Raw genomic sequence first — 22,173 nt, 5'->3', positions numbered from 1 at the left:
GGACGGGTAAGAGCCTCCAGAGCATGGGTGGAGTCTGGAGAGGGGATGGACGAGGGATGAGGACAGAGGATTAACACGTGTCCTACTTAACTCCACGTGATATCAGGTAAAAGGGACTCTCACTTCACAAGACAAGCGAATGAGAGGAAAGTCAGATAAGCGTGACGTCTGCCTTTTTTTATTGGGGGGGGGGGGCACTTTTATTTTAGATCTCACACGGACAATTTACATGCCGCTGAAATGCTATCGCTCAGTTCTCGCCACGCAGTGAATAATTTCTAATTAAGCATCCCTATCTCCGCTGCGCTTGCTGTAATTAATGTTTCATGAGGTGTGGGACCCCGTTAATGACTGAAAAGGCAATTAAGGAATGTCTTCTCTGTTTTCTTTTCTCGTCACTATCCTGCCACATGTTTGTGCTGTCATGTTGTGAGACACGCACACACGCACACACAACTCACCCTTGAATAGCCATCATTTTGTATATGCCTCCACATTCTGGCTCTAATGGGGAAATGAAGGGGCTGTTTTTCACAAGTGCACAAGCAGCTGCCAGTCAGACCAGCGGGGGTTGAAGTAGGGGGTGGGGTGGGGACATTGTAATGGTGGTGCACGCAGTTGTCATACGGCGCGAGCGGATGACCTGCAAAGCTAGGGGAGGTGGAGGGAGCTCCTTCTTCCTTGTCCCATTTTCCCATCTCTTTTTCATCACAAACCCTCGAGAGGAGTGCAGATCTCTCTCCACGGGGGCAGCGCTCACATTTTGACCCCCTGTTGCTCGCATGTAATACATGCTCACCCCTACCACATTCTCAACTCTTGCTCCCACCCGTCACCTCCCCCGACTGACTCTTCTCCTTCAGAAGCCTCTCACCCTATTACTCTTATTTATACCCGACTCTCTACGAAGGTGGCGAGGCTTTCAGCCCAGTCATCCAAGTCCTTGTTAGCACTGCCCCCTTTAGTTCGCAGCACGTGTGTATTTATCACACAGATGCCCTTCTGCTGCTTCAACAGCAACACCCCCCCACCCTTCCCGCACCCTCAAATGAGCCAAAATGGCCCATTTTAGACCACTAGAGAGGTGGTCAGTGTGCAAGAGGAGCTGAAGATTCAGTAGGGTGGTGTGTTTCAGAGAAATAGGGCAGCCATCTCGAGTAGCCTCTCCATTATCTTCCACCATGGCTGTTAAAAACACCCTGTCTTTTTTTTTTTAACCTGCCCTGGCATTGAGCCGCTCAAATCAATCACACTTCTAGAAATTTATGAAAGGCTGACGGGCATGGGTAGAAATAAATAAGTATAAAATGCACAAGAGGCTGTAAATAGGGCTTCAGTCTAGCAGCATGCTAGTCTGAAGGTTCCCAGGTGTTAAGTAAACCCAAATGAAGTGGAGGAACCAATAAAAGCAGCTTCAAAGCTCCCCTATAATCTTGTCAGTTAGGAAGGACACCCACTAGCCTTTGCAGGATTTTTCACTGATTGATATCATTCATATCCCCACTTCACCGAGTAGCTGCGGTAAGCACACCCCACAGCCTCCAGTCTGATTTTCTCCTTGCTTAAAGCACATCATGAAATAAAAGTAGGATGCAAAGTGCCTTAAATGCATTAAGGTAATGTGCTTCAAGCGCTGAGGAGTTTTTTACAAGAGCGGTGTAGAAAAGTTTGGATCCATCCCCCCACCCGAAGTTGACGTTAAGAGAAGTCCAATAAACTCGCCTCCCACTCACTCTGCGTCAGCTCTGCAGGTGTGCCATTAACTAAATAGTTTACGGCTTTTAAGTGCATGTCACCCGCGGAGATGAATGACAAAATAATTCTCTTTACGGTGTACAGTGCGTCGCCAGTGCAGGTGTAATTTAGTCTGCCAGAACATTGGCGGTCACAGATGAGGTGCAGTATACGTCCCGTCCATATGTTGTTGTTCAAGATATGGATTGATAGCAAATAACCAAAAGTGATGATTTACACAGGTGACGCTTTTATCAATATTATTATTTATAATAATATGATTATAAAGCTCATGCTTATTGAAAATGCAGTAGTCATAGCTTTTACAAGCCACAGGATGGCCTTCATATGAGCCCATGCCAGTGCCTTGTAAATACATGTTAGATATATCTTGCCATGCAATCACACAGGTAAATTAAAGTAACACCAAAGCTGACCTTGTGTGTTCATTTACAGTTCCATATTTTGCTCTCGGACTCTGCTACAGTAACTTTAAGTGATTCACAACTCAATAGTTATCTCATCTCGGGCCTTCCTTTTGAGGCAACTTTCCTCCGATTGGCTGCCCTTCACAAACTCCTTTAAGCTGCAGTTTTGTTTGGACTTGAGCTGTCGAGGACTGTTCCCTGTGAAATCACAAAAATTCATCTTTTCTTTTTCTTGGTAGCCTGAAGCCAGCTCTTTAAGTCAGGCTTGGCCAACTCCAGGCCTCGAGGGCCGGTGTCCTGCAGGTTTTAGATCTCACCCGGAGTCAACACACCTGAATCAAACGATTAGTTCATAACCAGGCCCCTGGAGAACTTCAAGACATGTTGAGGAGGTAATTTAGCCATGTTAATCAGCTGTGTTGGATCAAGGACACATCTAAAACCTGCAGGACACTGGCCCTCGAGGCCTGGAGTTGGACACCACCACTTTAAGTCCTGTAAGTTGTGAGGTGGAGCCTCCATGGACCTAGACTTGTTTGTCTAGTACATCACACAGATGCTCGATTAAGGTCTGGGGAATTTGGAGGCCAAGTCAACCCGTCATAGTCTCCTCAAACCATTCCTGAACAAGTGGGCTCTTCAGGTGTGCATATGATCATGGTCTCCAACAATGCTTAGGTAGGTGGTGTCAAAGTAACAACCACATGGATGGCAGGACCCAAGGTTTCCCAGTAGCACATTGCCCAAAGCATCACACTGCCTCCACCTACTTGCATTCTTCCCATAGTGCATCCTGGTGTCAGGTGTTCCCCAGGTAAGAGATGCATCCACATGATGTAAAAGTAAATATGATTCATCAGAGCAGGCCACCTTCTTCCGTGGTCCATGGTCTTCCTTGTTCCATGGTCCAGTACTGACGCTCATGTGACCATTGTTGGGGCTTTCAGTGATGGACAGGTGTTAGCGAACTAGCATCACCTTTAGCATCAGAACTAGCATCACCTTTTGTTGGCAATCTGAGCTACAGTAGCTAGAGTGGATCAGACCGCACAGGCCTGCTATTGCTCCCCACGTGCATCAGTGACCCTTGGCCACCCATGACCCTGTCACTGGTTCACCACTGTTCCTTCCTTGGGCCACTTTTGATAGATACTCACCACTGCAGACGAAGAAAATCTCACAAGAGCTTCAGTTTGGAGATACTCTGACTCAGTCGTTGAGCCATCACAGTTTCCCCTCCAACTCGCCTAAATCCTCATGATTGCCCATTTTCCCTGCTTCTAGCAGCAACTTTCAGGACAAAATATTCTAATATATCCAGGTGCCACAATGACGACATAATCTGTGTTATTAACGTCACTAAAAAAGGCCATAATGTTAATGCCTGATCGGTGTATATACTCTTAAGTATCATATGAGAGATCCAGTCCTTTTTTTCACTCACAGCGCACTATTCCATCTACAACAACAACTTAAAAATCCCAGTTTCCTTGTTTGCATGCATGCACACAGCCAACAGAAGCTCCCGTTCAGGTCTTAATTTTAAACATGAGGATACTGCAGCGTCATCATGTGCTCTGTTAGCACACAAGCAAGGATTCACATCTACAGACAGGAAAATACACTTTGCAAATTGAAAAAGAATATTAGCAAGCAAACACGGATATAAACAATGCATGTTTGATACAGGCTTTGAAATGTATTTTATGAGAAAGGTAATATATTCACATTATGCTGATTTATTCTTTTGTCTTTTGTTTGTTTTGTTTTTCGACAAAGAAAATTGCTAAGGGGGACTCAAATTTACAGTAGGTTGGATATTTTTTGTCACTTCTATTTTTTTATGCCTCCCTAAATTGCAGTTTAACTGGACAGAGATCGCCCATGCATCCCTCTGTCTTTACACTGTTAATGGAGCCTCTGTCTCGAGCTCTATTAGCTTCTCCTCCAGGAACTAAGAAACTTTTTTGGATGACTTCCTGCCTGATCAAAGCATCAGACCACCCAAGCCATAACGTGACCTCTTGCCCTCCATTCCCCCCCCACCCGCGGACACAAATACAAGGTTTGGCAGTGGTGAGGGTGACCTTTCCAGACTCCCTCAGATGAAGTAAGGCAGCCGAATTATTTTCTGCCTGTCATGCCCTTATCTGTGTCTGGCTGTTGTTTGTTTTAAATTACATGGAAGAACGACTTTCCAGCGGACCAGGGCGAAGGAGAGGCTCGAGGCAGAATAATGAAAATGAAGAAGCGAGAACTGCACCGCAGACATTACAGCGGCTCTGCCATGCTGTGTTGCGCCGCTGTATCGTATCTCTAATGTAAAATATTATGAAAGGATTAGCTGTGACAAAGTGGTGCAGTCATGACTGTAAATATAATCCCTTCATTATTTTCTCGCGAGCTATATTCAACCCCAAGTAGCACAGATCTCGCTTTTAGTTTTTAAGTCGCCAGTTTAAAGTTAATTATTGTTTCACACATGCAGCGCCATTGTTATGACCACGCCAAGCAGTGCAAGCTCTGTTTGTTGATAGCTGAGCTTACCTTTCCCCCAAAGCAGCCAGAGTTTAATTGAGGAGAGCCAAGACAGACAGTGTATCAGAGATTAAATAGCTTGTTTTGATGTGAATACAGAAACAGAGTAATAGTGGTTTGGGTTTTTTTTTTGGTTTTTTTACTGCCTGTAGCTTCAGTGTTGCTCATGCAACAAAGGAAAGACAAAGAGAGAGTGAGAATGGGGGGGAAGCTAATTGATAAGCTCTTTTATCTCCGTCATTACCCTAAACTATTCACCTAAATGCTTTCTTGGCCTGTTGGAGCTTTGCAAAAAAATGTTTTTGCATCTTGGCTGATCATGAGAGCTGCTAGATACAGAAAACACGCAGAGATTGTGGTCACAGACTTGACAGTATGATGAGCTGAGCCTGACAACCTGGTCAAATGTTATTGGCTCATGGTACTTGGACTACAAATGGACACCAAAGCAACTTCAGTTACCAAGACTCCTTGGAAATACAAAATATGCATGTGCAGACTTTTATAAAAAGGAGCCAAGTTGTGATATACTAGTTTCTCTCTTGGTGACACCAGTAACCATGCTGAAGAACAGTTTAATTCAAGGTGCTTCAAGGTGCTTTATGTTGTAAGGTAAAGACGCTACAATAATACAGAAAAACCCCCCAAAAGTACTTGGTGACAGTGGGAAGGAAAAACTCCCTTTTAAAAGGAAGCAACCTCTGGTAGAACCAGGCTCAGGGAGGGACAGCCATCTATCCCAACTGTTTGAGGGTGAGGAGAGTGAGACAGTACAGACAGTTATATGCATAAGAACTATGGTATTTTATTCTATGGATATATATTGTATTTACATAATAACATAGCCCATAATTACATTTAACTGTAAATTCTAGTCTTTACAATCTTCAACAGCACTGAGGTTTTTAGAGGGAGGGGTTATTATTAAACTAATCCCATAATAACAGGATTGTAATGTTGTCCAGCTTGATCGTGCACACTCTAGAGGAGCAGAGCGTGGTGACATTATGTTGTTCTTACTCAGGGATTGTGAGGAAAACATTTGTTTCACATTAGAAGCTGCAAATAATTTAAGCACCCAGAGGACTCGCAACACAGCGCGTGAGTCCTCTGCAGCTTACAGAAAGCCAATGTGGGATGAAAACATACACATTTTTAACTGGATCTCTTGGCGAGCAGATTCACAGTTAGTCTTTGGGCTTAGCACTTGGCCAAGATAAGTACACTTGGGTTTTCACATGACTGACTATTAAAAACTATTAATCTGTGAAACAGCCAGTTTTGTATGAACCTTTCATGCTGGAAACAACCAAATAGATGCTTAGCAAAAGCAAAGTATTTCATAGCAGGGCTGAGAGCAGGGATTAATCCAGTGTGGAGTAACATCTTGAATGGTCAAAGGGTTGCCCAAGCAGTAACACGCTGATACTTGTAAGCCACCCACTGTACTATCCACATGCAGTGCACTACATAATATGTTTTAGAGATACATGGGGATGCTTTTGATCACCCGTGGTGTGCAGCCCCTGAGGAGATCACAGCACAGGCACAGTTCTCAGATCCTCCCTGTTGGTCGGTCGGTTGGATGGAGGCTGTTGTTGTTGTTATTGTGGACGGACAACATGCTAGCATGCGCCATAGCATTGCAATATGTGGCTTAACTGAGTCCTTGCTGTGATAAGAACCACTTTTGAAAGGAGCATTAGAAACTCTTATGCATTCTTAATGAAAATGAGTATTAAATAAGAGTTGCCATCAATAATTTATACAAAGTTGCACCAGGCCTGGACTATGGCTCCTCAACTGAGAATGATTTAACTGAAGGTGTGCTGCAACCCATCCTGGGTGTGCGATGCACTTCTCAGAACTAGCACAGAACTTCACTTCCTGTCTCGCTCCCTCTGGGAGCATGTAGGCCTGTAGTTTATTCACCATATCTCTAATTGTCACTAAGGGAGCCCCTGACTCTCATTGCATGTAGCTTCGCGCTAGCCGCAATGGACGTTTCCATGAGTAAATCCAACATTAGGGAATTAATTAGGCAGAAAACAATGGGTCATCAGAGTGCTAACGACAGAATAACAAGGCACAGAGTTTTATTTGGTGCTCACCAGACACAGCACACATTCGGAAAGATGTAGAATGCTAATTAACTTTAGAGCTTAGCTATGACCCATTTTCATTTGTGCCAACACTTTATGTCCAGGATATTGTTCGTAGCGGTGTTTCTGACACATTTTCAAAAATGGCATGCTGACTGTTCAGTGGAGCATACTTTTTTTAATGTACCCTCTCATGTATGATGACTTATTTGGCTGTTTTTCTCAGCATGCTTTAGACAAAGTTTGTATGTTCAGATTATTAAAGAAGCATTTAATTATTTATTTTCACTCACTGCCATTTTACGGTTAGCAAAACAAACAAGCTCATTAAGACCATATCCAGAATTGTTAGCAAACAATACAAACAGTTCACTGGATATTTAAACACCCAGAAGACACGTCTGAGTCATCAGAAGTGTCATCAGAAGTGTCATAATGAATCTCCTTTACCTCCGTTTTGTTCTGCAGCAACTTCCCGAGGGAAATTGCTGTCTCTTTAGCCGCTCGATGCTCAAGTCTGTACTCCAGATAGTGGCTTACCCTCTCTACTTGATGCTGGGTTGGTAATGTGTCACAGCTTCCTGGCTGAAAACAGATTCTGGCTTCTCATTTGGTGCAAGGTTGCTGAGAGCAGTGAAACTGAACCAAAATAGTGACATGGCAGACAGTGAAATCAAATCATTTAGCGAAAAGATGCTAAAAGAGTCTATGGGGGGGCAGTATGGCATGGCATGGCAGCACTTTGTCAGCCAAATTAATGCTTTCTTTTATATTAGTTACACACATAATTTGGAAAATACATTTTTTCTATGTGCTACCAACATAGTTGTTAAAGTTGAGCTGGCTTTGCGGTTCACTGTGTCTGACTCACCTGCTCCTCCTGCTTACTTAATCCAGGAAGCTAGAAATGGCTGGGGAAACATGAGCGCAATTACGTTTTCAATACTTCATTTATATTCCTTCTGCTTCCTGGCACGTCTGTTTGTTCTAGTACACATCCCTGTTCTCTGTCGCACTATGGCATGACCACAGGAGAGGAGAGATCATTATTTGGCACTAACACGCTTGTTTGAGGCTCTTCTCTTTTTTGTCTGGCACTAAATGTGTCATAATGACCTCTCTTTTTTTAGATTTGGTGATGGCTACACTGTGATTGTGAGGGTCGGTGGCTCTCCGCCCGCACTGAAGCCAGTCGAGGACTTCGTCCAGAAGACCTTTCCGGGCAGCGTTCTCAAAGAGAAGCATCACAACACACTGCAGTATCAGTTCCCATACGCACAGGGAGCTTTGGCCAATGTCTTCAGCCAGTTTACCAGGCATCAGCGGAGGCTGCGTGTGGAGGACTACTCGGTGTCCCAGACAACTTTGGATCAGGTGAGGTGGAAAAAAGGAAAAAAACGAAAACATATACAGTTAGACACTAACACAGTTTTGTTGTTATGGCTTGATTTTCAATCAAATGAAACGATCACAATTCATTATTATAATTATGCATCATGGATTTCAATAGTGTTTCAATAGTTGGACAAGCTCATAGGATTGCTTTTCATACTTGGATGAAAATCACTTGCAGTCGATGACTGTTTGAAGTCTAGAACTCTGAGATCAGATGACTGACTTGGCCGTTTATTTTCTAGTGAGAAACTCCTGAGTTACTTTTGCAGAATACTTTGGGTTATTATTCTTTCTGCCAAAGTCTCATCCGTCCTTGAGTGTAACCAGTGCTTTGCACCTTGTTGGAAACCCTCTGTAAATCCATTCATGAAGGCGTCTCTTGATTGTAGACTTTGACAATGATATGCCTACGTCCACGAGAGTGTTCTTGACTTGATTAGCTGTTGTGGAGGAGTTTTTCTAAACTGTGGAGAAAAAAAAATCATACCCTATACTGACTCCCTTTTGGGGCCAGCCTCTAAGTATCACCTTGATGAACTGCACTTTTTGCCTCTTCTGTGTTTGCAGCTCTGGAGGTTTCCTCTTGTGTAGTAGGCAGTCATGATCCCCTTTAATCGGTAATAAAATAAAAAAGTAATATGAGAGATGTGAGATCTCTGCTTGGAAATAAGTAAGGTAAGAGCGTAAACTTGGTTTACTGTTAAATGATGCATTTTTAAGTGTTTTGATACCTTCAACTAACCAAGCAGCACATGGAAATTGAAAGCAAAGATCAAGCATAAAAGTCGAAACAAAAGTAACATCCAGAGGCAGCTTTGAAAAGTGTCACAGCTCAAATCTGTGAAATGTGATTATGATGAAACTGACTGTTGTTGCTGTGTTAAGCTGGAAACACTCTGCCCATGTTCTGTATATAAGAACAGCTTGAGCCTACCACTAGGTGGTGCAGGCCGATGCATTCAAAAGCGATGCACCAACTAAACTAAATTTAGTGTAATTCTGCAGGCCTACTGTAATTCTGTGGAGTAGCTGCTCCCTTTTAATGGCTCACTAGCTCATCAATCAATGCATTGACCATTTTAGGTGCTCCTGTTTAATGCAGGTCTGCCCAGTAGCGGATAAGATTTAAAGATCTATCATTGTCTGCACATTGTTTTCTGCCATTTAGGCTGTCAGACAGACCAATGAGGAGTGCACTGAGTTTGGACGGCCAAGATTGTTCAGCCGCCAGCTACCAGTATTGATCCCAAATCTGGACTGATTATATAAAACTCGTGCAGCCAGTATCTTTTTTTTTTTTTTTTATTCTAGCCAGAGTGCACTAGCTCAGCTTACTGATTGGTGAGATAAACCGAGCGCTGCGTGTTGCGGACTGGATTCACCTTGTGTTTTCCAAGCAGCCCCAGGGACCTAATGCAATCAGGCAGTGAGTGGCAAGTACGTGTGTGTCTGGTCTTCCAAACCCACCATTAGCTCAGCAGCAGATGACCATGTGGGAGGTGAGAGTAACCTCCGAGGGGTCCAGAAAGGTCATCTTTCCACTCCGCCACGGGTGAAAAAAAAAGCCTTAAAAAAGAGAAACAAAAAATTGACACAGATGTGTTGAATTGTCTGTTCGTTCAGTTGTGCAATGTCACGACTGGATTTAAATCGAATTATGTCTTATAAAGGACACTGCACAGATGATCAACTTGTAGATTACCCATAATTCAAAATAAATCAGTCTTCTGCAGAATTATTTAAGTAAAATCTGCCCTTTAGGAGTGTCAAATTTAATGAAAAGCTCAATGCTTCAATTTGGCCTGCAGGGTTTTTTTTTTTGCCATAAAGCGTTTTTAACAGGACTTCACAGATCAGCGGTGAACCTTGCATAATATCTGTTTTAACATTTATGTCTTCTTGCCCCACATTCTGTTCTGGTCAATATTTACCAGATCAGAGGCAGTAAATAAATCATTCTTGGACCAGCAGGTCACAGTATTAACACACAGAAGAGGGGAGGGCTGGAGAACCTGTGGAGACCCAGACAGTCACCTTTCAGCTGGTGATTTATAGAGAGGAGCCTTGACCTACAGTATAACACCCAACTTGCACTACAATTAATATTGATCCGCACGGCCTTGAGCTCAGGCGTTAATGCTGATGGCCAGGACAGTGCAGGGCAGGGATTTAAAAGGAAAATGTGACTTTCACAATGGTCTCGTAGAAGCGGCTTCTGCGGAAACGAGAAACGTTTGCGGCTTTTTCTGGCACCGTCACTGAAGCACTAATGAAGCAGCCGACCTTTTCGATCTATATATCATCCAATATGTATTTGTGTGTTGATTATAAAGTTTCTTTACTTAGGTCCCCTCTTTCAGTATTTTTTTTAATGCGCTTTTATTTCACAACGCACCTATGAACCGATACTACCTCATGCTTGTGAACAAATGAAACAGACAATATTCCTTGCATATTCTGATGTTTTTAAGCAACATTGTTGTTTGAGTTAGCTTCCACTTTTTTTCAAGCATCAAACATTTTATGGCCTCCCAGCTTTAGTCAAATAATCTGAGAGACAAAGTTAGAATTTGAAAACAGGGAAGCATTTAGCCGCAGCGTTAGCATGTACTAAAAACAAAGCGTAAGAATAAGGAATGTTGGACAATTTAACCTTTTTTGCTAGCTATCTAATGGATTAGCTAAGACATCTGTCATATTAGTTCAATAGATTATAATCTCAGTATTGCACTGCACTGCCGTGATCAAACCACCTTGTTGGCTCTTTCTCTCTGGAGTAAGATGAAGTCAGTCTGATGTCAGTTTACAATTGAATTGGATTAAATTAGCATTTACATGCAGCCTATAAATCATTTGCTATCTACATACACAGAAATACACATTAAAAATTCAATTTATTAAATTTACATTAACTGCTTACATTGAGAGTTCAGCTGACCTCATAGATTTGAAATACCAATTCAGATATTCCCCCACAAATCATGACGTAGTTCCTGCAGGATGACAATATATTTGCAAAATGGCAAAGGCATTAGGCACCCTAATAATAATAATAATGATAACTGGTAACCAATTGAGCCGAGTCCCATGTTGCAAAGAAGCGCATCGAAAATGTGTACCTGCACTCGGCCAAAAGTGTACAAATTCAGAGCAGTCGCTGGATAAGCAGTGATTTTTTTCCTACTTACAGTTGCTGTAGTATTTATAATCTAGTGTGACTGACCCATCACTCACCTGATAACCCTGATACTGCTGCGACTTATGATGGTTGTTCAGAAACGTTAAATACTGGTTTGTTCACACAATCAAAATCTTCCACTTTTAGACATTCTGTGAGATTCTGTTTAGGATCTTGAGATGAGCAGGAATATTTTAATGACATGTAACGAATGTAAAAACAGCCAGTTTAAATTCTGCAAGGACTTCTTTGATGTATAGCTGAGGTTAATTGGCTGATTCGCGTCCTTCCCCTCCTGGGTTCTGCCTCAGTGGGTACCAAATAAACACCCCAGCGCACCCCTATAATGTAATTAATGCCTGTATCCATCTGTTATTAAGAAAATGCCACTCAGCAGCGCTGGTGCATGACGTTCAGGTCATGAATGGATGGTTGGCTAAATGCAGAAAGTGAACATTACGAAATAATCACACCGCAGCGCACCGGAGGAATTTAGCCATGCTTGTCTCAGTCAAAAATGGCTGCACCATTAAAGCTCCCACGCTCAGTTTTGCAGAAAGTTCAAGACAAACAGCACTTTGCAATTCTGCTGCACAACTACGCAGCCTTGAGTATGAATATGAAATGCTGTGCATGCCTCAGCACATCAAGCCAGTGAGTCAGAGGCCAGCAGAGGTGGGCGGAGGGTGCATTTGTTGTCGTTCTTATCCTCGTATTCATTCTCTGCTGAGAAGATGCCTTGACAACGGTGACCTTGATACACGCTGCTGATGTTATGACATTACTAGCTCAGTGAGGCTACACTTAGCAGCTTCTCTATAAAGAAGTTTTATCCGTGTAGTTACACTATTCAGTAAAAAATTACTGTTCATGTGTTATTATAGTTTTCTAAATACAGTAATTCCATTCAGTTCAGGCTTATTTATATAGGGCCAAATCACAACAGTCTCCTCAATGCATTTTATTCTTTAAGGTCTAAAGCACTTTGTGATAGCGGGAAAGAAAAAAACTCCCTTTTAACAGGAAGGAACCTGCAGCAGAACCAGGATCAGTGAGGGGTAGAGATCTGCCATTTGGGGGATGAGGGGAGAAAAACAGAGGACAGAGAGAAAGGATAAATAGCAAAAACCTGAAGATGAGATCAGATTATTTTAACTCCAAACTTTATGACAGGAAGTATCTTTGTTTGAATCAGAGTAACATGGCCTTTTAGTTCATCCCTGTGTGGTGAAAGAGTGGCGCACGTCACCTCTTCAGCTGCTCACGTGTTCTGTGGCCAATAGATATCAGCGTGATTCTGTTTAGGTGCATGATGTTAGATCACAGAGGAACCAGAAAAACACATTGTGCATATTCATGTCTTGAAATGTCCTGAACTGAGCCAAGAATTCTCTCATAATAAATGTCTGTATGAAAGACAGATCTACTTCAATGTCTAGATAGGCTAATTAATGTTTCCACAAGCAGGAGAGAAAAGCACCTGCTGTCACACAACATCGTGTCTTGTTTAACCTAAAACATGGAAACAAAACAGGCAAAATCATTTAAATATATGTTTTGGAAGTGAAAGATACTTTGTGCTCACACATGGAGTTTGTGTGGATTATGCATCAAGTCATTCTTGATCTTTATGGACTGTGAAACCATAGATAGACAGAAGCTTTTGCTTTCAGCAGAAGTTGGTATGTAGTTAATTTTTTGTCTGTGTGCTCGGCACGATTTAAAAATGCCGGCAGGTGTTTTTGGGCTCCTCTTTGTTGCTAAAATAGACTGATCACCTGCTAGCTTCAATTCAAGACTGAACACGGGAATAACTAATGGTATCAATATTCTCATCTAACTCTCAGGAAGAAAGCAAACTGCTGTATTTCTCAAACGTCAGAGTCTCTCTCCAGATGTATACGGCACATAAAATGAGGTCGTTACTTTAGCGATAGAAAAGCCTCCCATCCGTATTTTCACTAGTTGACATGTTGTCAGTAATGACAAAGTAAATATATCACAGTAATTGGCAAATGTATGTCCTTTGTTCAAAAGATGGAAGTTGCTAATGCTAATAAAGACTTCATTACCATTAAATTATAAGGTTTCAGATTATATTCACTGGTTAATTAAAAACAGAAGCCTCAAAGGCTGACTGGATGGATCTCTATTACCCGTCTGAGCTTCAATAAAACAAAAGAGGATTGTTTTTAAGCCCAGAAGAATAGGCTACTAATGTTTATTTCTCTTCATCCATGGCCTTTTGCATGTGCTTATTTGCCATTTGATTTAGCAAGTGTGTATCTGTGAAGAAAGGTTTAATTGATAGGGCCTCTGAGTAGCTGCTGATGGAATTGGCTTGGAGGACAATTTTATTTATTTTCCATTTAGATTTTAAGTGCAATCTAGTAATTCGCATGTCCTGTTATATTCACACAGCCAATGAAAATGCTTTAATGAAAAAGCAATGCTCTTATCATTTTATATGATCCGCTTTGTTGCCTTTTTTTCCTTCCCCTCTCTGTCTGCAGAGAGTCTTTGTGTAGCTTTACCGCCGATGCTAAGAGACTAAAACGCCCGCTCGCCTGTGATGTTTACAGCACAATGAAATACACACAGCTTTTTATGAACGCCATAGGATTGATTTCGTCTGACATTAAATGGGCATCACAGAGAGAAGAATGATTGTTTTATTCTCTTTCTCTGCTGGTCAAAGATGTCAAACTGACATTCACTGTGTGAGCCGAGACGCTTGCTTGATGCTTCATAGCCCTCGACTGGCATCTCATTCTCATGCACCCCGTCGTCCGTGCCGCTATTTCTGTTTGTTTTAAAGGCAGAGGGTGGGGAGAGAGCGCAAACGAGAAGTGTCCACGGGCCCTTCAGCAGAAGTTTATTATCTTGCCTTTGCTTTTAAGTACTTTCTTCTCCTCATTTGTATTCCAGGTCTTTGTGAATTTTGCGAGGCAGCAGCACGATGAAGAGGACTCTGAGGCCTATAGCAACCCGGTGGACGTTTCAGACGAGCTGCCGTTGGAGAATCTGAGGACCTCCCAAGGAGCAGAAAAGGTGTAAAGCACATGAGAAAAGAACCGCATCTACAGTCGTCCAGCGATATGCCTTTAAAATAAGGGAATCTGCAGTATTTGCACTGGCAACCAAATGAGTTCCTAACCTAATTTAGCTTTAATTACTAAATATAGCATGCCCCTGCTTTCAGGGTTTATCAGCAGGCTTGCAAAGTCTTCATCACCCACTGTTTTGCAATTATTCATGATGTTTTCCATAACTGTCCCTCGCCAAGCCAGTTTTTTAACTCATTTACAAATGCCTGATTTTGTAGGCTTCCTTTCATTCTGACACCGTAAATAGTTGGTTACAGTGAGTGCTACTGCAAAGTTTGTGGCGCTTTCTAGAACTCCCTGGTTTGACACAAAAAGGGCGGGTAACTGCACTAGAATCATGACGTATTCAACTTGATTATCCAAATTCTTCAAAATGCAGAGTCAATCAATTTACGTTTAAAATAAAATAATTCTTTTTCTTTTTTACCACACAGGCTGATTTCCATTTGACAAAAATCGACTTTCAGAGCAAAGCCTGACAAAAATGACTTAATAAGATTGTAGGTGCGTGTGCAGGAAATGCTGTATTTCACAAAGGTTAAACAACTGAAATAACACCACTTTGGTTTTGTTTGCACATTTATTGTAGATCATTCCACCACATCTACCTCTGTGCTTCCCCTAGCATCACAAATTGCACAGCACTACCTCAGCCTTGACCTTCAGATTGACTGATGCTTTAGACTCCTATCATTTGTTTACGTTTGCTGCTGATTGAACAAAGATAAATCAACTCAAAAAGTCTAAAGACGTTAAACAGCAGTTAGTTTCAGGCTGCCATCCCAGCTGCTGATAGGCACTCCAGTGATAAATAACCACTCTGCCACATGTATTGGCTTTGTATCTGAAGGAGCCTACAATTAGCTGTAGATGGTGTTCAATAACAAGCACTGAGTTTGCAGCAGTGGCTGTCGAACATGTTGCATCTGCAAGAAAGGTGCTAAATGTGTGCACCGGCCAAAGCTTGCAGGGCTTTATCTCTATTATATGCAGGCAATAGGAATGTAATCGAGCGCACATCAAATGTTTCATGAGATTTAGTAATGAATGTATGAGCAAAAACACTTTTTTATTTATATTTTGTTAGCTTTTAAGGCCTTAAATTTCAAGATCCTTTTGCTGTATTTTTCTTGTAATAATTTGTCACATGACATGCTGGCTTTGGCGCAGTGCACCTTCTACATAAGTAGTTATGCCTTTGAAGATGTGGTCATAATCTTAATCACACATAATCCTGTTTTCTTTTGATACTTTAAGTTGCATTGATCAGATATGGGTACCTAGCTAGCTAAGCTTGTTAGCTTCCTTCTTAGCCACGGACGCAATGCTTGGTTACTCAAAGCTAACTTTCCATACTTGCTAATGTTAGTTCTTTCATTTTTCATGATCTTTTTACGCCTGTGTTGTTGGTTTTGGACAAAGAGCTACTGCTCACCATCGTGATTAAACAGCAGCAGTTGCTCAAGTACTACACATAGCCTGTATATAAAAGATGGTTTGTGAGTTCGTCTTTGAGCATTTTAGATTTGCAACATCCACCTTTTAAATACAGTCTATGTTATTGCTCATTCCTTTAGCATGTAAAGCCTTTATTTAAAAAAAACTTTACTGTTTGGTCTGGGAAATTACTTAAATATATTTACTTAAATTTTCAACCATCTATGGTATCAAGAATGCGTAAAAACTACAGAAGTATATTTTTTAATTTATTTTTTTAAAGTTATTACAACATACAATTAAATTGTACAGACATATGTAAACTTTGGGCAAACTGTACACCTTATACTCCATTTCCCAAGTAAAAGTTAACTCAGGAAGGTTTTATGTGCAATACTTACATGCTTATACAGAGAGTGACATTTAGTTCTGTGTCTTTTACTGTATGTACTGTGCGACATCAAGAGGTTATGTCACTGTCTCGCGCAGCTTGCGCTCGCATTACGTTGCGCTTTTGTGTTCAGGATGTAAATAAGTCCACACTTCACTCCTCACAGGCTTTCTTGTTTGCTTTCAGAGCCTGACATAATTTGTATGCTTTGCTAAGTCCTCACATTACTATCATGCCCGTTGCAAAAATAATGAATCCTGTTTGCACTGAATATTGCTCTATGCCAAGACAAGTGATTAAACATTTGCACAAACTGTAATGCGACTTTAACTTGGTGTTTGTTCACTGCCGTATTTGTCCAATGAATCACCGAGTTCCAGTTTGAAAGTCTCTCTAGTTCAACTTCCTACATGCTGTCTTATTGTTGTGTCCTTCCTTTCACTATTTCGCGTCTTTCACTCTGAGCGAAGGTGCCAGCTGCAGGCTCATATTTTGTTTTGTCTCTCATACATTCGTAACATCAACCGAGTCCATGGGATGCCAGAATTCAAACCGCACCACACTGGGTAAGGCTTTTTATTTCACATTTAGCAGAGTGGCTCCTTCTCAAGGGCGAACAGACATTTTGTCTGCCAGATGCCTGCGAATGAATTTATTTTGCTGTCAGACTATCACACAGACTCTTTTAGTGCGTGGGCTTTCTATTTATTTATTGTACTTTTTTTCTTTTCAAATCAATTTAAAGCTTGTATACCTGAAGTTAAACCAATTCTTCTCCCAGTTTCATTTCACTATCACAAAACATCACAGAATATGTAGTTTTTCTTTTGAGACACAGTGTCTACCAAGATTAAGACGTCTCATTTGTGTCTAGTAAAACATTTCCCACACCCTTCTCAAGACAAACCCTCGATTCATCTCCTTAACTATTGTCTGTAATTTTCTGTCCAATTTATAAAGATAATTGAGGCATTTTTCTGTTTTCTAGCTCAGGTGCTAATGTATTTCTGTTTGTTTGCTGAGAGGCTTAGAAAGTGTCTGCTCCAGATTTCAGTGCATAAAAAATACATTATGTTTCTAACTTAAATATAATATATGATTCTATTTAGGCTTTAATTTAGTTCCACTAATTCCTTTAAAAGTTTGCATTTTTGGCATTTGAAGCCACACAAACACTTTTTCTAACTTGAGTATATTGTGTTCATATTTGCAAGTACTTTTCTTCTTAGGATATGTTCTTAGACACACTTCTGCATATCATTACTTAGTAAGATTACTTCTCACGTTTCACCTTGTTCATCCGTTCGTCTATCCATCCATCACTGAGGTGTTCCCATGCCAGCTGAGGGATAATATCCCTTAAGCAGGTCTTGGGTCTCCTTCCAGTTACACCCAGATCACTTCAAATAGGAGGTGTCCAAGAGGCAATGTAGTCATTACAACTTCCTCTGTTCCTCATCTGAGTTCATCACCCTATCTGTAAAGGAGAGCCTGGATGCCCCCTTCTTTCGGTCACAGCCCACAGTTTGTGGCTTTGAATGTAGGCCATAAAATGAGGTATATTGGTGTGAAAGTAAAGCTGTCAGTTTACGGGTCAGTCTGTCTCCTGCTCCTTCTGTCCATCACTCACGAAGAAGCCCTAAAGATAGTAGATAATTCCATAAAAGTTATGAATAGAATAAAGGTCAGCAGTGGCAGAGTCCAACACCTACTGGGAACAAGTTTGCCTTACTGTGGAAACGGAACGTTTTACAGGGACCTTAAAGGGTTAGGGATCTTTTATCACTGTGAAATATATATGCTCTTAAGCAGGGGTTAATTAAATAACTGACCAGGAGTGCTGATTGTCTGGGGCTAAACAGAAAGAATACCTTAAATGTGTTAAAAGCATTATCTTTAGGTAAAAGAGATTTAATTTTACATACCGTCTGATACAAACACATTAGATGGACTATGATTTGTCTCCCGCCCATCAACCCAAACCAGTCACGCTGCCCCTACCTCAACCAGGTATTATCAAAGGCTTCTTCCTGGTAAAGGACAGTCGCCAAGTGCTTTCTCACTGGGGTCATCTGGTTGTATTAGTCTTCTCTGTCATTGTAGGTTTTTAATGTTACGTTGTGATTTTGCGCTATATAAATAAAACTGAATTGTATCGACTTAGAATACAAAGATGACTTTAATGCAACAAAAACAAGAAAACCTCTGATAGTGCAAGAAATGTGAGTATATAGAAAAATTTTATTTAACAGTAGAGCATGAAAAACATCCTGACAACACCTGGGCTGTGGGTTGTACACAGTACTGTGACAGCACTGTCATGACTTCAACAGGGTTGGTGAAGTTGCATCTCGAAGTCTCGAGCTGACTGTCACCAGGTTGATGGAGACACCACGGGACATGAGCAATCCTTGGCTTCTCTGAAAGTGTGTCATACTTTATTGTCCTAATGGGGACTATACTTTAAAACATGAACATCGTATTGTAGTCAAGACTTGAAACTAGAAATTAAGAACTTAAATGAAGAGACGAGCTACAGAATTGAGGAACTGAGCACCAAGTAGGGTAACTTTCCTCAAAGGTTTACAACAAGAGTCGAAACTCCCTGCTGGCTGTAACAAAGAACATAAGTTTGAGGCTCCCTAAAGTTACATCTGTCTCTTACATACAGTCTGAAGAAACCAAACTTAATAACAATGACACCAAATCCAACAAAAGGTAGCTATGCAAAGAGACAATTGAAGATTACAAAAGCCTGATTAACGAAGGCCACTTATTGTGCCTCAGGAAGTAGAGTGGATTGCGTACTAATAGGAAGGTCGATGGTTTGATCCCCAGCTCCTCTAGTCAGCTTGTCAAAGTATCCTTAGACAAGATACTGAACCTCGAGTCTCTGATGCATCCGTGTGAATGTGCGGAAAAGTGTTTAGTGGCATATAAGAATGAGTAAATGAAGTTTGAAGTAAAAAAAAAAGAATAGAAGTGGTTTCTACTCAACTAGAGTAGAAAAGTATCATATAAGTACCAGTCCTAAATTAGCTGACATGTTTGCCAAGAACCAGAAATGCTGTTGTGTCAATGTGTTAATGCAAAGAATATAAAAAAGAAAAGATTTCATTTAGAGCTACATTTGATCTCTTCTCTGATGTGACCGCGCATTTTAAAAGAAAACATCCACTCTGTGGTAGTTTGTAGGTTATTATTTGGTATGAAATGATGAATGGAAAAACACCCACAAAGCAATTTCCATTTCAAAGACTCCACTCCTAATTTAAAATTTTAGGCGCAGGGTTTGTCGTTGTTTCTTTTTCCAGTATTTCCTTTCTCAACAAATAATTTTTGTAAAAGCGGTTAACTTTAAAAGACGAGTTTGTAAACAAGCATATATTATCCTCATAGCTGGTCTTTATCAGTCATGATGTACACAAAATACTCTCTGCCATCACTGAGCATTTGGCCAATCTTGGTGTCAAGTACAAGATTACAATAAAAAGCATTGTCAGTCGGAATGGGAAGATTACAGGAGTTAGAGGAGATTCAATGATCTGCTCGACAGGCGAGCTTTATAAAAGCCCCTGCCATTCTTTCAGGCTGTAATCATTCTCTGTGCTCTGAGTTTGCTGTTCTTGCTTCAGGGTACCTTTTATAGGCGGCATAGAGTAGCTAGAAATTGGTACAATATCTTTGTTCATTGTCTTTTTTTTTTCCAGTGAAACTACTTCTGAGAACTTTTTTTCTATCTAGAATACTTAAAAAAATATGAGCTATTTTTGTGATTCTCACTTTAAGAGTCTGTCTCAGTGCCATTTTTTTTCTTGGTTTCTCACAGCAGCTAAAACAGCAGCTAAAACCCAAACGTAAAACATTATAGACATTAGGAGGTTTTATACAGTCAAATCTTAATCACGGGGTAGGAGTTGTTCTTTTTTTCTTCTTACTGCACAATGTCATGTTTCACCAGTCATGATGAGAATGTTTTTTCCTGCCTGCTCCTTCAGACTAACGCAACAATACCCTTAAAAGTTGTGGACTACATTTGAATCTGGACAACAAAAGGAAAAGATAAAGATTTACAAAAATATCTCTTATTCTATCCTTCCTAAAAGACAAACATCCAGGATTTGTTGTATAGAAAGACTGTATATAAACTGGCATCCTGACGCCACTTTTTTGAATGTCCTAGCTTTTACGCTGCTAGCATGCAGGTTTTTATGGAAGAGACCCTTTTATGGATGAGATTAGCTGGATTATCAGCTAATGCTAGCAGGCTTGGTTAGCATGCTTCAACCATAAACAGCACGGCTGCAATGCACAGACACAGATACCTGCTAATTTGTGCTAATTAACGGACTAATAAAATACTAGCATGTCACTTAGCCAAATAAAAACAGATACTAAAACTAAAATGTACACGCAATGGACAGTTTGATGGCAGTGTGAGACGTCCAGTCGAAGCTTCAATACAGTGGTCTGACCTACTTTTAGAGCCAGGAACTGCAGTTTTTGGGAGAAAAGTGATATTTTGTGGTTCAACTTTAATGATGCTGCAAGTTTAAGACCTGTGAGGTGTTTTTGTTTTTCTCCTCGAACTACAGAATCTGTACTTGTGTTCTAGCTCAGTTCTTCTCCTGTTACTTTGCACTGTTCTGTGGAAAGTAATGCATGTTGTGTTCTGTGCAATTTCCTGCATGAAACAGGCGTCATTTCCAGGAATGGGAAGATTTTCAGGGGAAAGAAAAAGTTTTTATTTTTCAGATTCGTAACACAATGTGCTTTTGGAAATCAACATATGTTGATTTGTAAGTATTTTAAGGTTCACTCAAAACTATTAGGCAATGATCATTTTTGCTACTGTTTCTCCTGAGGTAGTGTAAATTCTGAAAAAACATCTCTCACACCTTGAGTCGGCTGCGTGTGCAGTCATTTAAAAGATGATATAACATCTCTTAAATCCAATAATTGAAATGTCTCCAGAGTGCCAGTAGTGGGGTGATAATGTTTAAACAGGCCTCACGCTGTAGCTGATTGAGGCTTTTACAACTGACATGTGGATTTTAATATTAACCTTGCTGATTTTTTGATAAATACGCTGGGCAGCTCACCAGGTTTTTTAAAGCAGGATCCAGACGAACGACCTTTGAAGGCTTCAATACGCAAATTATTATTTTTCTTTAACTGAATTTTAACAAATTAAAAATACACGGCCTGTGGCAAGAACAATGTATTGCCTGAAGCTGTGTACATCAAAGCAAAAAGCTGACATTTGGGAATTGCTACCACTAGTTGCCCTTTTAAGCCTTTATTGTGATCAGAAGACTATTTTGAAAGCTAATTATTCTGAGTTGATGTTTCTTTTCACTTTGAACTTATTCCAAGTGTTTGTTTGATGTTTTCTTATTCATGCATTCATTTTTTTAAGAACTTTGTTGGAAAGTATGTCTAGACTTCTACATGCAGAGAGGAGGTATGCTAATAATGGATTTAATGGTCAGCGCTCTAACAGTGTCCCAAAAATTCAATCTCAAATTCAGATTTTTTTTCTTTTTTAAATTGTATTTCTATGTTTTTTGTGGTTTTTGTGATGTTTCGTGGGTATCAGGGTGAAATTAAAACTCATAAGCAATTTGATTTAAAAGGTTTTTTATTATTCTGCTTGAATTTTGTAGGTAAAAATGAACTGAATGAGGCTATTGCCCACAGCCATGGCTCCCTAAAAGCAGAAATGATTTTTTTGCACCCAGTACGTTCAAAACTGAGTTTCTCCCCATAGACTCCCATGTTGTCATAGGAAATGTAATTAGAGTGATTTTTAAATGTATTTTTAAACCTCATTCACTCAATGCAGTTAGAGCCATGGCCGCTT

The 22,173-nt window shown here is 40.6% G+C and overlaps 1 protein-coding gene across 1 annotated transcript in view; it reads left to right on the top strand.

Moving 5' to 3' along the window:
- LOC134619291 (phospholipid-transporting ATPase ABCA1-like) overlaps positions 1–16,062 on the top strand; it is a 172,160-nt gene extending 156,098 nt beyond the window's left edge. Inside the window, exons 48-49 of the mRNA XM_063465060.1 lie at positions 7,933–8,176; positions 14,304–16,062. Coding sequence (XP_063321130.1) covers positions 7,933–8,176; positions 14,304–14,432 — 373 coding nt within the window. The 3' untranslated portion in view covers positions 14,433–16,062. The remainder of the gene's footprint in view (positions 1–7,932; positions 8,177–14,303) is intronic.
- The last annotated feature ends 6,111 nt before the right edge of the window (positions 16,063–22,173 follow it).

Source organism: Pelmatolapia mariae, linkage group LG3_W (genome assembly GCF_036321145.2).
Source record: "Pelmatolapia mariae isolate MD_Pm_ZW linkage group LG3_W, Pm_UMD_F_2, whole genome shotgun sequence".
Lineage (NCBI taxonomy): Eukaryota > Metazoa > Chordata > Actinopteri > Cichliformes > Cichlidae > Pelmatolapia > Pelmatolapia mariae.
The sequence above is the reverse complement of the archived record's forward strand: the minus strand, read 5'-3'. Positions and strand labels throughout refer to the sequence as shown.